The 14,526-nt window shown below is 46.3% G+C and overlaps 1 protein-coding gene across 1 annotated transcript; it reads left to right on the top strand.

The window, feature by feature from the left end:
• Positions 1-263: 263 nt before the first annotated feature.
• LOC123034713 (arylacetamide deacetylase-like 4) lies at positions 264-13,785 on the top strand. Its single transcript, XM_044452300.1, has 4 exons — positions 264-444; positions 7,087-7,299; positions 9,683-9,746; positions 13,011-13,785. The coding sequence occupies exons 1-4, from the start codon at positions 264-266 to the stop codon at positions 13,783-13,785; spliced, it is 1,233 nt and encodes a 410-aa protein (XP_044308235.1).
• The last annotated feature ends 741 nt before the right edge of the window (positions 13,786-14,526 follow it).

Raw genomic sequence — 14,526 nt, 5'->3', positions numbered from 1 at the left:
AAATGATGTACATATTGCAGCTCCTACATTTAGGACTGCAAGTCCATTCATGCAAATTTTCTGTTAATTTGGACTGCATCATTGCGTTGTGCAAAACAACATTTTATAGTTGAGGATGGCCTCATCTTCTCAGGTAATAATTAGGGCATTGCAGAAGGTGTCTTAGGACTATCACTGCAATAAGTAGGGATGGCCCACGGAGGAAGGACTTCAGAAGTTGCTGGTACCTGGAGAGGTCATACCTCTATTTCTTTGCAGCAAGAATGGAATTTTATCAAAGTCTCTACTTGCAGGCATCCTACTTCATCATCAGTATTCCATTTGCACTGTTCGCATGGCTGCTTTATTATGATTTTACAAAGGCAAACATTCCCCCAGGAATGAAGCACCCAGCAAAAATCCGTGCCTACAGTTTGTGCACTCATCTCGTATATGGATTGGTAAGTTTCTCTTCCTAAACTTTTTTTTTCAATCTATACCTTGCATGCATTGCGAAGTTCTCTATTTATGTGACAGGAAAGTCAGAGCTTCATAATTCATTGAATTAGGAATTCGTGCAAGTTAATTCCATCTATTTCTTGTGTGTTCCTTAGAATGTATAATGTTTCTATTCTGAGTCCTTTTAAAATGAAATGTGGTTCTATATTCCATATCTCAATCAACTGGCTGGCTTTTATTTTATCACACATACAATAAAAATTGTTGTTTTGCTGAAATTATTAATTCAGACTCAAACATTTCAGCTCCTTCTGGATGTCTAAGTACACTTATTCTCATGTTTGGTCTCTGTTTCCATGAAGTTTGAATGAATGTTTGAGAATAACTCACAGACTTGTCTCCCCATGTATTGCTGACGGCAAATTTGATGGCAAATTTCATTCAAGCCTCCTGCTTCACCTCTTCCTCAACTCTTCAGAATTACAACAATATGACACTGTTGTGAATTTCATTTAAGATTTCAGCATCCACTCCCAAATTCCAAAGGAAACATTGAACCAAGCCTCTGATAATGCATTATTCCACATGATGCATTAAAATAGAATCCTAGAATTAAAGGAGAAGGGTCTTTTCAGCAGTGCCCCCATCCCCAGTTATGGAATAAGCTCTTCACCGAGGCTCACCTGCCACCAACTTTACTATCTTTTCAACACCAGTAAAAATCTTCCTCTACTGCAGGGAATTTATTTATTTAGAAAATTTCTATGCCGCCCCATTCGCCGAAGCCTCAGGGTGGCTCACAAAACATCAATTAAAATATAATACATTAAAAATATAAAACGAATTAACAATATAAAATAAGTCACCCTGGCCAAAGAATAAAATAAGCAAATAATATTAGCAATTAAAATGACGTTTGAATAAAAAGGTCTTTGCCTGGCGTGGAAAAACAAATAACGACGGCGCCAGGCAGACCTCTCTGGGGAGCGCATTGCATAGATTGGGCGCCACCGCAGAGAAGGCCCACCTCCGAGTACCTACCCTCCTAATTTCCTTCACGGAGGGTTCCTGGAGAAGGGCCTCCCCTGAAGATCTCAGGGGGCAGGCGGGCATATATGGACGTAAGCGCTCCTTCAGGTAGCCAGGACCCAAGCTGTTTAGGGCTTTATAGGTCATCACCAACACCTTGAATTGGGCCCGGACTTCAATGGGAAGCCAGTGAAGCTGACGGAGGACTGGAGTCATGTGAACATAACGCCCAGTCCCCGTCAGCAGCCTGGCAGCTCTACTTTGAACCAACTGAAGTATCCCCACGTAAAGCGCATTACAGAAGTCAAGGCGGGAAGTCACCAACATGTGTGTCACTGTCGCCAGGCAGTCGTACTCCAGGTAGGGGCGCAGCTGATGGATCAGCCGAAGCTGAAGGAAAGCGCTCCTTGCCACTGCTGTCACCTGAGCTTCCAATGAAAGCTCTGGGTCGAGGAGCACTCCCAAGCTGCGGACCTTGTCCCTAAGAGGGATTGCAACCCCATTCAGGACTAGGTTCAATTCACCCTCTCCGAAGTCTGATCCGCCAACCAACAGGACCTCCATCTTGTCTGGATTGAGCTTCAGTTTATCGGCCCTCATCCAGCCCATTGCCTCGGCCAGGCACCGGTTCAGCACAGCCACTGCCTCACCAGGGTTGGTGGAAAACGAGAGGTAGAGCTGGGTATCATCAGCGTACTGATGATTCCGCAGCCCACACATCCTGATGATCTCTCCCAGCGGTTTCATGTAGATGTTAAACAGCAAAGGGGACAAAATGGACCCCTGCGGTACTCCATGGCATAGCTGCCATGGCGCAGAGCCATAGTCCCCCAGCACCACCTTCTGGAATCGGTCATTGAGATAGCAGAGGAACCACTGCAAAGCAGTGCCTCCAACCCCCAATCCCGCAAGCCTATCCAGAAGGATACCATGGTCGATGGTATCAAAAGCCGCTGAGAGGTCCAGAAGAACCAAGAGGGACGCACTCCCCTGTCCTTCTCCCTGAACAGGTCATCGTACAGCGCGACCAAGGCAGATGCAGTTCCGTACCCAGGTCTGAAGCCGGACTGAAATGGGTCCAGATAATCAGTTTCATACAAGAGAGCTTGGAGTTGTCCCGCCACCACCCGCTCCAACACCTTGCCCAGAAATGGGATGTTGGCCACTGATCTATAATTAGTGGCCATCTCTGGATCCAGTGACGCTTTCCTCAGGACAAGTTGGACTACTGCCTCCTTTAAAGGGGCAGGTACCCGACCCTCCCTCAGAGAGGCGTTAACCACTTCCAAGATCCAGATGCCAATCCCGTGCTTGGAATTATTTATTAACCAAGACGGGCAAGAGTCCAATAGGCAAGTGGTGGGACGTACTCGTCCAAGCACCTTGTCCACATCATCAGGCCGCAATAACTGAAATTCATCCATTAATTTTGGACCAGACGGCAGCATTGGTGTCTCCTCAGAAACCTCTGAGTCACTAGTAGAGTCTAGCTCGTGACAAATCTGAGCGATTTTCTCCCTGAAATGCATGGCAAAGTCGTCACAGCGGGCCTTTGAGGGTGGAACCAGATCTTTCTTAGGACCTGGACGAACCAGGCCTTGTACCACTCGAAAAAGCTACGCTGGACAGCATTTTGAGGAGGAAATGGAAACGGAAAAGAATTTCTTTTTCACTGCCCTCACCGCCACAGCATAGGCCCGATAATGGGCTCTCAAGTGTGTTCGGTCAGATTCATCCCGTGATTTCCTCCACCTATGTTCTAGCCGTCTCCCAGCCTGCTTCATCGCCCACAATTCAGGTGTATACCAAGGGGAAGAGTGGGCTCTGCCTGGCGGGAGAGGACGCTTAGGAGCGATTGTGTCAACAGCCCTAGTCATCTCCCCGTTCCATAGTTCGACCAGAGCCTCGACAGGAGCACCATTCTTGTCAGCCAGAAACTCCCTCAGGGCCTTCAGGAATCCGTCCGGATCCATTCGGCTCCATGGGCAGACCCACACAATCGGGTCCACACCCTTACAGAGGAAGAGGCTGCTCTCGAGCACAAACCTCACCAGGAAGTGATCTGACCATGACAGGGCTGTCAGACATAAATTCCTCACCCTCAGACCACCCTCTTCCTGCCCCATCGAGGAAACCAGGTCCAGAGTGTGTCCACATTCATGGGTCGGGCCGGTGACATGTTGAGACAGCCCCATGGCCGCCATGGAGGCCATGAAGTCCTGAGCCGCCCCGGTCAGACCAGTCTCGGCATGGAGATTGAAGTCCCCCAGGACCAACATCCTGGGAGTCCTCAACACCAGGTCCGAGACGATCTCCGTCAGCTCAGGCAGGGAGACTGTTGGGCAGAAGGGTGCACGGTACACCAACAGAATCCCCAATCTGTCTCGGTCGCCCAACACCAAGTAGAGGCACTCTAGCCCTGGTCTTGAAGGGACCGGAAGTCCCGTGAGGGAGATGGAGGCTCGGTAAACCAAAGCAACCCCCTCCTCTCCCCTCCGGGCATGAACGGTGCTGAACCAGATACCCGGGCGGGCACATTTGAGAGAGGGTGACGTCCCCCCCGTCTCCTGCCCAGGTCTCCTTTATGCAAGCCAGGTCGGCCCCCTCATCCAAAATCAAGTCATGGATGAGGGAAGATTTATTGTTGACCAACCTGGCATTGAGCAGCAGCACCGTCAGGCCCGAGGGGTGGTTGACAAGACTACCTGGAACCCTCTGGCTGGGGGCAAAACCAGAAGGAGGGACAGGTGTCAACCATCTGTCCCTCCTTCTTCTACGCAGACACGTTAAGCCCCTACTGCTGTTATGTCCATTGCCCATGACCACCCCTATGGTGGCACCCCCCGCGCTCCCCAGGAAACACAAACGTCGACATGGCCAGGGACGACTCCATAAAAACCAATTAAAACAGATTAAAATACAATAAAATTATAAAAACAATAAAAAACTCCCCATTCCCTCGGTGGTGCGCCCCAGTCTGGCGGCAGCAGCAGCGATGGCGACAGCGCAGCGCGGTAGGTGGACCAATTAAAACATGGCCCCTAGCCAGCCCAGCCCCCCACTCAGCCCCGAACGGCTCCCAAACAATAGTGTATTGGGGCCTGCTAGTAAACAGGTCTTAAGTTTTTTTTCAAGCTATTATGATGTTTTAATCTTTTTTGAATCTGGTTTTAAATTTTGTATTGTAAACTTTATATGATGCTTTAATATGCTAATATGCTAATTTGGCTAATCTAGACAGCATACTAAAAAGCAGAGACATCACCCTGCTAACAAAAGTGTGTATAGTCAAGGCTACGGTTTTCCCAGTTGCAATGTATGGCTGTGAAAGCTGGACCAGAAGGAAGACTGAGCACCGAAGGACTGAGGCCTTTGAATTGTGATGCTGGAGGAGACTACTGCAAGTCCCTTGGACCGCAAGGCGATCAAACCGGTCAGGCCTAGAGGAGATCAACCCTGACTGCTTTTTAGAAGGCCAGATCCTGAAGATGAAGCTCAAATACTTTGGCCACCTAATGAGAAGGAAGGACTCCCTGGAGAAGAGCCTGATGCTGGGAACAATGGAAGGCAAAAGGAGAAGGGGACGGCAGAGGATGAGGTGGCTGGATGGAGTCACTGGGATGGAGGGTGTGGGCTTGGGTGGACTCCGGGGGACGGTGGAGGACAGGAAGGCCTGGAGGAAGGTTGTCCATGGGGTCGCGATGGGTCGGACATGACTTCGTGACTAACAACAGCAACAATGGTATATTATGTATTGTGCTTTCAATGTGCCGCTGTGAACCACCCAGAGAGTTTTGGCTCTTGGGCACCACACAAAATAAATAAATCGATCCATAAAATCATAGAACCAAGAAGACCCTTGGATCCAACCCCTGCTCAGTGCAGGACTCAAAGTTAAGGCATCCAGTTCAGATGGTTATCCAGCTGCATCTTAATTGCCTACAGTGTGGGAGAGTCCACTACCTCCCAGGGTAATTGGTTCCATTGCTGTATTCTTCTTAGTATTACTAATGCACTAATTAGTGATGCTCCTAAGTAGCGTCTTCATTCTAATGTGGGGAGGGTTTTTCCTTAGCCATGGCTGACTCACATCAAATCGCTGTTTGTTGCTCAACTGCAAATAATGACAAAGGGCTCGGCCGCACCTCCTATGTAATAATAGCTAGGAACTCTATGGGGCTTCTGCGGGAGAGCGAATTCCCAGACTCATTAAGCATGAACACACCTCATGAGTTCCAGTCCATCTACGCTTTGCATTTCATCAGGCACTGTACTTTCCAGCACTTGTCACTGCCCCATTTGAATTTCGTGCAAGTGTTTTTGTATGCATTTCCATAAACATCCACTTCTGAAAATGTGCAGATCTTTCTAAAATGCACACTTTCGTTCTTTGATCTGGGGTAGAACGAATGCACATTTTCAGTCATTGCGGGTTGTTAATATTATTTGTTAGGCATTTGCAAAGAATCCATATTGGATGGAAAATACGCTAGATTCCCTGTTGCAGCTTCCCAGATTCTGGTCCACTTTGCAGCAGTCCAGGGTGCTGGCAGAAGTGAGTAGGGAAGAAGATTTGCTACCGGAAAGGGAAGCTGGTGCACAGTGAGCAGGAAATAAGTTTGGTCACAAGGAATGGCTGCTGGGGAAGTTTGCCAGTTGTGCAGCCGGAGGTCTGTAAGACTGGGGGCCTCCTCTTCGCTTGGCTTGGCTTGGCTTGGCTTGCTTGGCAGGACCAGCTGGGCCCAAGAGGACTTCTGTTATTGTGGAGGGATGGGTTCCAAAAGGGTTCATCCCAGCCCTATTCTCCGAATTTTTCTATGACTGAATTTGTGTAAAAGTAAAGGAAGTTTAAAAATTGATGCAACTCAGGAAATGCTGATTTGCAGTAGAATCCATGGATTATATTCATGTAAGCACTGCACCGAGCTTTTCCACAGTTCTTATACATCTTATTTCATTGGTGGTCCTTTACAGTTTGCAGAAGTCTATGGCTCCATGGACCTAGCCAGAGAAGACTGACATGGAAAGTGTTTCCACCACACAAACACTGGCTGAATTCAGACAACACAACAGGCCATGGTGGTTTCTTACCATTGTTGGTCGTTTGTGTTGTCAGCACCCAGTCATAGTGTTTCACTATGGTATGTTTGGAAACCACAATAAGAACCTTGGTTTGTTCCATGTTTTTGATGTACCACCATGGCTTGTTGTGTTATTGGAACCCAGAACCATGAAAAGAGAGAGTGCACTTGCTTGTCCATTGAGTAGAGCATGGGGAGAAAACACCAACCACTCTGACCATGTGTCATGGTTGTGTGAATGCAGCAATTGAAAGTGACTGCTGAAGTCAGGTGAAAATACATGAGGCAAACATAGAGATGGCAATCAGGAATGAGCTCATCTTTCGGAGTGCAAGCTGGATGCTGGTGCTTTGATGAGGAGCAGTTGCTGCATGCAGGTGTTTGTCGCCATGGTGCCCCACCTGTCTGCCATGGCGTGCTCCTTTCGGCTTTCTCTTTCAAGCGCCGCAATATGCAATGCTGGAATGGACCAGATGTCAACACTGACTGGAACTTATTTTGATTTCTTCTCTCCTTGTGAACTGCACTCAACAGGGAGTGTTTCTGGAAATGGCCGGCATTTGCCATAAATACCATGTCTTAAGGCTTGCACTTAATGGGGTAGGACCAAAGAAGACCTCCAGACTGATCATCAAGGACCTGCTTTTTGATGGTGTGCCAGTGAGGGTGTACTGGCCCAATGCGACAACCACTGGGACCAGAAGGGGAATGGTCTATCTCCATGGAGGAGTCGGCCTGATCGGAAGCATTTGTAAGTTATTTCAAAAGTGTCTAGAGCTTTGGGTGATATTGCCAAAGGTCTCCTCAGTTTGTGTGATATTTTAACATTAAGAACCCAGAAATGTTTGTGAGTTCCATGAATTCACATTGCAGGATGGAATCTGGTTTCCTAGAGGCAGCCAGTTGGTTGTGCAAAGAGAATTCTGCACTAGATGAACTCTTGCCGTGGTCCCACATGGACACCTTAATGTTCCCCACAGGAAATTCACTTGAGCCATCATACACTATTGATCATATTTTTATACCTCCCCACAGTGCACAGGGTATGCTGGGCAGTTTACAAGCACTAAAACACATATACAAACCATGAAATACCCAAAGTAAAACCGTAATACAATAAAAACAAGCACCACAAATATTAAGCTGTGAATATGTTTAACTATTATTAAAGTTAATCTCCCAGGAGAGCAGCAAGAATAAGGAATATTAAAATATATTTTTCCATTTTTAAGCAGTGTACAACAATAAAATACAAGACCAACATTACAATTCCTGGTTACAAAAGAAGCAAAGGAATAAACCCAACTGCACAAGATCTTAGAGACAACCGGTTGTTAAAGTCTGGTCTCAGAATGCCTGGACAGTCTTCACCTGGCCCTGAAATGAAAGCAGTGTCAGCACCTGGTGGCCCCCTGTAGGAAGTCCATTCCAAAGGTGGAGGGCAGCAGGGTCTTCTGCTGCAATGCCTTTACCATTTTAATTTCACTACAATCACACTACAAAAGAGTTCCACTACACTTTCTAGCCTCACAGTCAAGGAAAGGGCATCAGCCCTCATGCCACAAAGACTTGGCAAATGAACCAAGTCTGGACATGCACATGGTGGGCATGTTGTGAGCAGAGCCAGCTGGAGCCAGGGGTCAGACTAGATGGCCCAGGACGCCCCTTCCGGCTCACTCTGTTTCTATGTTTCTATGAACCTTCAGGAATTGTGGGCAACATTGAAGAGGAGGACTCAGGTTGGCTTGATTTTGATTTAACCAACTAACCAAGTAAGACTCCCTGACCTCTGTTAGTGATTAGGAGTAGGGATGTGTGTGGAATCTGTTTAAGGTTGGAGACCCATCCCAGGTTGCAGTCTGCTCTTGGTGGCCCTGAGTCTTGGGTCCTGGGGAGAGTACCCAGCCCTTGTGGGGTGCTCGCCAGGAATCCTGCACTGTGCAAGCGGCACCCATTTTATGTGCCCCATGTTGCCATCATCAGTTGCACCTGGCGTGGAGGAAGGTGAGCTGCCAGGAATGGCACCTCTCCTGGCTGCTTGCAGAACCCCCCCCCCTCCACGTCCACTCTTTGGGTGGCTGCAGGTGATGGGGAAGGTTGCCCCTCGTGCAACTTGGAGAGACAAGCACCTGCAGGCATCCTCTTCGCCAGGCTTGCTTTGAGGGCCAGGCTGAGCAAGTCCATGGATGCCAGAGGGACAGTTCTGAAAGGTCTGCTCCAGAACTAATTAAGAGATAGCAAAATTCATGCTATCACATCACCCCGGTTTCCTTAGCCATAAGAAAAGGTACAACAGTTAACTCGGAACGTAAGATAGTTCAGCCAGTGCCTGGGAGCTGCTGTTGCACCGATGCCCAAGCATATCACTTGGGCAATCTTGGGTGCCACCACATTGACCGTCTGAATCTGGGTGGTCACAGACTTCCGTGCCACCACTGTAGATATTGCCCTGATCTGGAACAAAAGCGTGCAAATTAGTGGATCTCCAACTCTCATTCAGCCAATGTTCTCTCACTGACTGGCACTTGGTAAGAGCAGTCCTGCTAGAAGAAGACACCCCACTGTCATCTCAGGATCACTAAAGATGCCTCTGTGATGCAGGTGGGACATAGGCTGAGAATCAGGCAAGGAACAAGAACCCTTTCTGCTCCTTTGTCATCATTGGCCAGTCTGTGAGCTGTGCAGGTGGTTCTCCACATGGCCAGCTGGAGCCGTGGTAGTGCTGAAACAAAACGATGTGGGGTTTTGTTGATGAACTACCAAGAGTAGAAGACCCTTCAATGCTTCTCTGGTCCAGCATTCTGCTCCTGGAGTGGCCAGCTGGATGCTCCAATGGGCAGCCAACAAACGTCACATGGATGCAACAGCCCTGTCCTTGTAGGGTGCCCCCGACGCCAGCATAAGACATGTAGCCCCACTGGTGCAAGAAATTCATAATCACGCGTTGCCACCATGCATTGCTTTATCCTCTTTGAACTCAATAATCCACTTCTAAGTCCGTCCAATGCAAATCAGTTTGGGGGTTGAAGATCTCATTCAGTTTTGCTTAGGAAATGGTTCTGCAAGCCAGAACGTTGTCTCCATTGGAAAGGAGAAGAAAACAAACCAAAACCAAAGTCTCTTGTGTTTTTCAGACGCTTATCAAAGAGTGTGCCGCTACATTGCCCGGAAAAGCGATACTGTGGTCATTTGTGTTGGGTAAGTGCTTCCATGCAGGTTGCATCATGAAGGAAAACAGTGGGGCCGGCAGCTAGGAGCAAGGCAAGCGTACCTGTCAATTTGCATTTGCAAAAGTATTTTGGAAAAGGGCACCTGATCAATGTCCTCAGAACCTTCTCCTCTCTAACAGCAGTGCTCTCTGTATGCTGAGAAGGTCTTTGTGCACACCAGGCAGGTAGATGAAAAGAGAGATTCTTTCCATTTTTAATAGGGGTTTCCCCAAATCCATCCCATGCCTCCCAAGCAGAAGGAAAAGAATTTAAAATGTCTAAGAAATATTTGAATGGGGGAGAAAGGGAAAGAATTGCCTGTTCTTAGAAACGGATGGATTTGAGACCGAGAGAGATCGCTGAAGAAAGTGAGAAATTCTGAAAGATTTTTTCGAAGGTTGATGGGAGAGAGAGCGAGTGAGGGAGAGAGAGAGAATACTATATATTTCACATATTAGCACCTGAAAGTACTGAGAGTTCAACACTGAAAAGCCAGTATTCCCAAATAGAGATGCTAGGAACATTTAGAACATGCTGTGGAACATTTTTGTGGGGGCGGGGGGAGTGCGATGAAAACCACAAAACGGGGTGTGACTTTCAGAACTCTTGGAATTGGTCTCCAGCTCAGATTAAAAGCATCCCACATTCTGGGGGCACTGGAATCCCCTTAGTTCACATCTGTACTTGAAGTTACACACAGGGAGTCCCACAGACTCGTCCTTCTAGTCCAAAAAGTACTCTAACATCAGTGCTTCTTACTCGCACCATCCCCGCATGACCCAAAACATGCCCAGGGCCTGAAGTGCCAGTCTAGTCTCCATGAGAATAGTTCTGCGGTTTGTACCCCAAATGGTAGGGCCCCAAAATAAAGGAAGGAAAGAAAGTTCAGTAAAGATTGTCTGGATCTTTCTTGAAAGATTTTTCACTATAACTTCCAGCAACAGAATTCCAGCAAATCCATTGAAGGGCAACTTTTCCATTTTTAAAGCAAGAAGGCCAAACTATTATTGTACATAGAAAAAATTAATAAGCTAAGTGCAGCTATGCGCATTTTATTATTTTGCATAGCCTTGGAAATGATTAAACCTTAAATTGAGAGGCAATAGCCACTCTTTCATCAAATGAACAATGGCGTTTTCATAGCCAGCATTTTTCCTGCCGGAGGCAAGAAAATGACCCAAGAAGAGACTAACACTAGTTGATGTTCATGTAGGGTGAAGGTTAAGATCCTTCACCCCTGCCAACACATCTGGAATTGGAGGAGGGTGCGTGGAAAGATGGAAAAAATTTCCTAATATTCTATATTTTATGACCTAAACTAGGCTAGAGGGGAATCATCATGGATTTCCCTGTAGCATATTCGTGTGTACATACTGTCCCTGTGGAATTCTAATTCCAATGAAATTATTCTCTGTTTAAGACCATAACCTTCTAAGCAATGTAGTGCTAAAATTATTAGATATGAAGCACAGTGTACAGAGCACATTTAACTATTGGACAAAAGTCAAAAGACATTGTGAAGTGGTTTTATTTATATGTTTTGTTTATTTATTGCATTTGCATGCTGCTCCATAGCCAAAGGCTTTCTGGTTGGCTCACAGTACAATAGAGATAAAATACAACTAAAAATAAATAAGAATAGCAAACCAAAACTCATAAACAAATACAATATAAATACAACAAATACATAGAACAGAAGAAAATAAACACAATAACCCATTAACAGCAGGCAATAAAACAATAAGCCAGCAGCAAAACAAATCCAATCTAAAAACAAATACTAAATAAAAAAGTGGCATTCTTTAACAATGCTCTTGTATTTAAATAGATTTTCCTATCTGATGGAAACCTTGATGCTGGGAATGATTGACGGCAAAAGGAGAAGGGGATGGCAGAGGTTGAGGTGGCTGGATGGGGTCTCTGGGATGGGGGGCCTGGGTTGGGTGGGCTCCGGGGGATGGTGGAGGACAGGAAGGCCTGGAGGAATGTTGTCCATGGGGTCACAAAGAGTTGGCCATGACTTTGTGACTGAACAACAACAATCTGATGGAAGGGCATTCCTGAGAAGGTAGGAGATGCAAGGAAAAAGTGTCACGGGTGTATCTTGATGAACTAGGAGAGTGGTAGCTGAAGACCAAATACTCTGAGGCAGGGCTTGGAAAGAATAAGGAAAAGAAAGAGGAATGGCATGAAATGCATTGGAGACGGAGAGCGGCAGGAATTAAGAGCGTGTGTGAGAGAGTGACCCCTGCAGGACACACGTGGGAAGCACCCTTATCCTTCCACACACGCTTGGGCCGTTCTTAAAGGGTCGCACAGTAAAAGCAGCAGAAGAGAAATGTGGAGGATTTCATCCCATGGTGGGCACGTCTAATTTTATCGGTGTGCTGCTCCGCCGTTTGCGAGCATGCCTATTACACCTTCAAGTTAAAAAATAGCAGAAATACCAATGCAGCATCCCACCCAAACCCAATAAAAAGCAAGAAAATGATGTCATGCGTTAATGGATTGAGCGAAGTAAATATTAAATTTGCTCTCCTTGTCTGTGCAGTATATTTTACTTTTAGCTTATTCGTATGTTAGCTTATCCTGACATAAAAGGAAAAATAAATTTTATTTATTTAATACATTGCTATACCAGCACATTAGCCGAGAGGGCTCTCTGAGTAGTTTACAGTTACAATACATTAAAAAAATAAAATAGATTTCAAACTTTTAAAGAATGAAACGTCATAAAAAATCAATACAACGATGGGTTTGGTGACAACAATATAAAATAACTCTAGCAGTGAGGAGGTCTTAATAGCACAGTTAAAACTGTTATTCATTAAAGGCATTTATTGAATAAAAAATATTTGCCTGGTACTGAAAGGACAGCAAGGGAGGCACCAACTGAGATAATAATATGAATGGAACAGAAGTGGAGTTGGAAGGGACCTGTAAGGCCTCTGAGCCCAACTTCCTGCTCCATTTTCTCGTGGGGTCACCCATCCAGCTGCAGACCTGCACTTTTCATGCTTAGCGAGGATGCCTGGGCCTGCTGGTTCAAGGCATAACTGTGCAGGCAGGATGAAGCTGCACTGATCAGGACATGGGTTGTTTGGATCAAAAACGCAATTGTTAAAGCTGCTAACCTTCCAAAAATGTTATGGAAAGAGTATTAAGTATGGGAAGAGTTTCATTGTTCAACCAAACGTTCACTTGCCATGGGAGACAGAGTGAAGCATTTTGGCATTCTTTCCTGTTGCTTTAGATTCCGATTAGCCCCCGAGCATCCCTGCCCTGCCCAGCTAAATGATTGCATAACTGCTACAATATACTTCTTGAAGAATGCGGAGGACTACGGCGTGGACCCCAAGCGCATCGTCATTGGTGGGGACAGCAGCGGGGGCACGCTTGCCACGGTGGTTGCACAACATCTGGTGTTCAGGAGGGCTCTCCCACGCGTGCGAGCCCAGGCTCTCTTCTACCCGTTCCTCCAGGCTGTGGACTTCAATTTGCCTTCCTACCAGCAGAACCAATCTGTTCCAACCTTGCTGAAGAAGCGAGCTATCAGGCTTGGTTTGGATTACTACAACAAGAAGATTAAAGATATGGATGGCATTATGAGGAATGCCCACGTTCCTGAGTACATATGGGTGAAATGCAAGAAATGGATCAGTGCTGATAACATCCCAGAAGAATTTAAAGCTAGGGGCTATGTGCCACAGGTACCTGCTCCATTTTCAGAAAAACTTTATGAAATGTACAAGGAAGTATTTGATCCTATATTTTCCCCACTCCTAGCAGAAGACTGTGTTATCCGCCAGCTCCCCGAGACGTTCATTTTAACCTGCGAGTACGACATTGTAAGGGACGATGGATTGTTGTACAAGAAACGGCTTGAGGACAACGGTGTGCCTGTGACATGGAATCACGACCACGAGGGCTTCCATGGAATATTATTTGGAATTGATTATGGAAGACTTGAATTTCCAGGGGCAAGAAGGAATCTAGAGAAGTTCACTCTTTTTCTGCAAAAGTTATAAATACCCTCATTTTCTCTGTAGTGCAAGATGTACACTCGTACAAGGAATATGTCTTCCATGTGAGCAAAAGGAAACCGGCTTTTCCAAAGTATTCCAAGTAGAGAAAGGGCAACATTCTCAAAATTGGGAAGAGGGAAAGTAAAACCTGTGTATTTCATCAGTCATGCAATCGAACAAAAAGGTAGTCCAGGTCCTTCTGCCTTTCGTTCCAACTCCCCCTTGAAGACACCTCCTGCAAGGTTGCATTTGAAATATCCTTTACCAGAAGGAACATGTGTTGATGTAGGTCATAATAATGTCTGTGAATTTAAATGTAAATTTAAAAAAAAAAAATCTCGGAGTTTGGGATGAACTTAAGGCTGGAGAACTTCTTCACATTCAAGAAAAGCAAAGCTAAAGTATGAGAAAATGAAACTGATATTGAATCCTTTCCTGGTCCCCAGCAGTCCATCTCCAAGTACGGTCTTATGACTTTGGAGCCACATCTGTCATGGTTCCTTCTGCATCAGCTTTGGGACACAGAAAGGACTCTCTGAATCAGAATCCCAGCTCCAACCTTGCAGCACATTCCATAGAATACTAGAATCATAAAATAGTAGGGCTAGAAGGGGCCAAGAAGGCCATCAGGTCCAGCCCCCTGCTCAGTGCAGGGCTCCGGGTTCAAGCATCCCTCCCAGAGGGCTGTCCAAGCACACCTCAAAGGCCGCTAGTGTGGGAGACCCCACAAACACCTCAGTAACT

Source organism: Varanus komodoensis, unplaced genomic scaffold (genome assembly GCF_004798865.1).
Source record: "Varanus komodoensis strain SLA01 unplaced genomic scaffold, ASM479886v1 scaffold71, whole genome shotgun sequence".
NCBI lineage: Eukaryota > Metazoa > Chordata > Lepidosauria > Squamata > Varanidae > Varanus > Varanus komodoensis.
This window is presented reverse-complemented; position numbering and strand designations above follow the sequence as displayed.

Bases quoted from the DNA above. Each gene is read 5' to 3' on its own strand.
- LOC123034713 (XM_044452300.1), top strand. From the start codon at position 264: ATGGAATTTTATCAAAGTCTCTACTTGCAGGCATCCTACTTCATCATC. The intron at 445-7,086 runs GTTTCTCTTCCT...CTCAACAGGGAG, and splicing joins TCTCGTATATGGATTGGTAA to TGTTTCTGGAAATGGCCGGC. The intron at 9,747-13,010 runs GTAAGTGCTTCC...CTGTTGCTTTAG, and splicing joins ACTGTGGTCATTTGTGTTGG to ATTCCGATTAGCCCCCGAGC.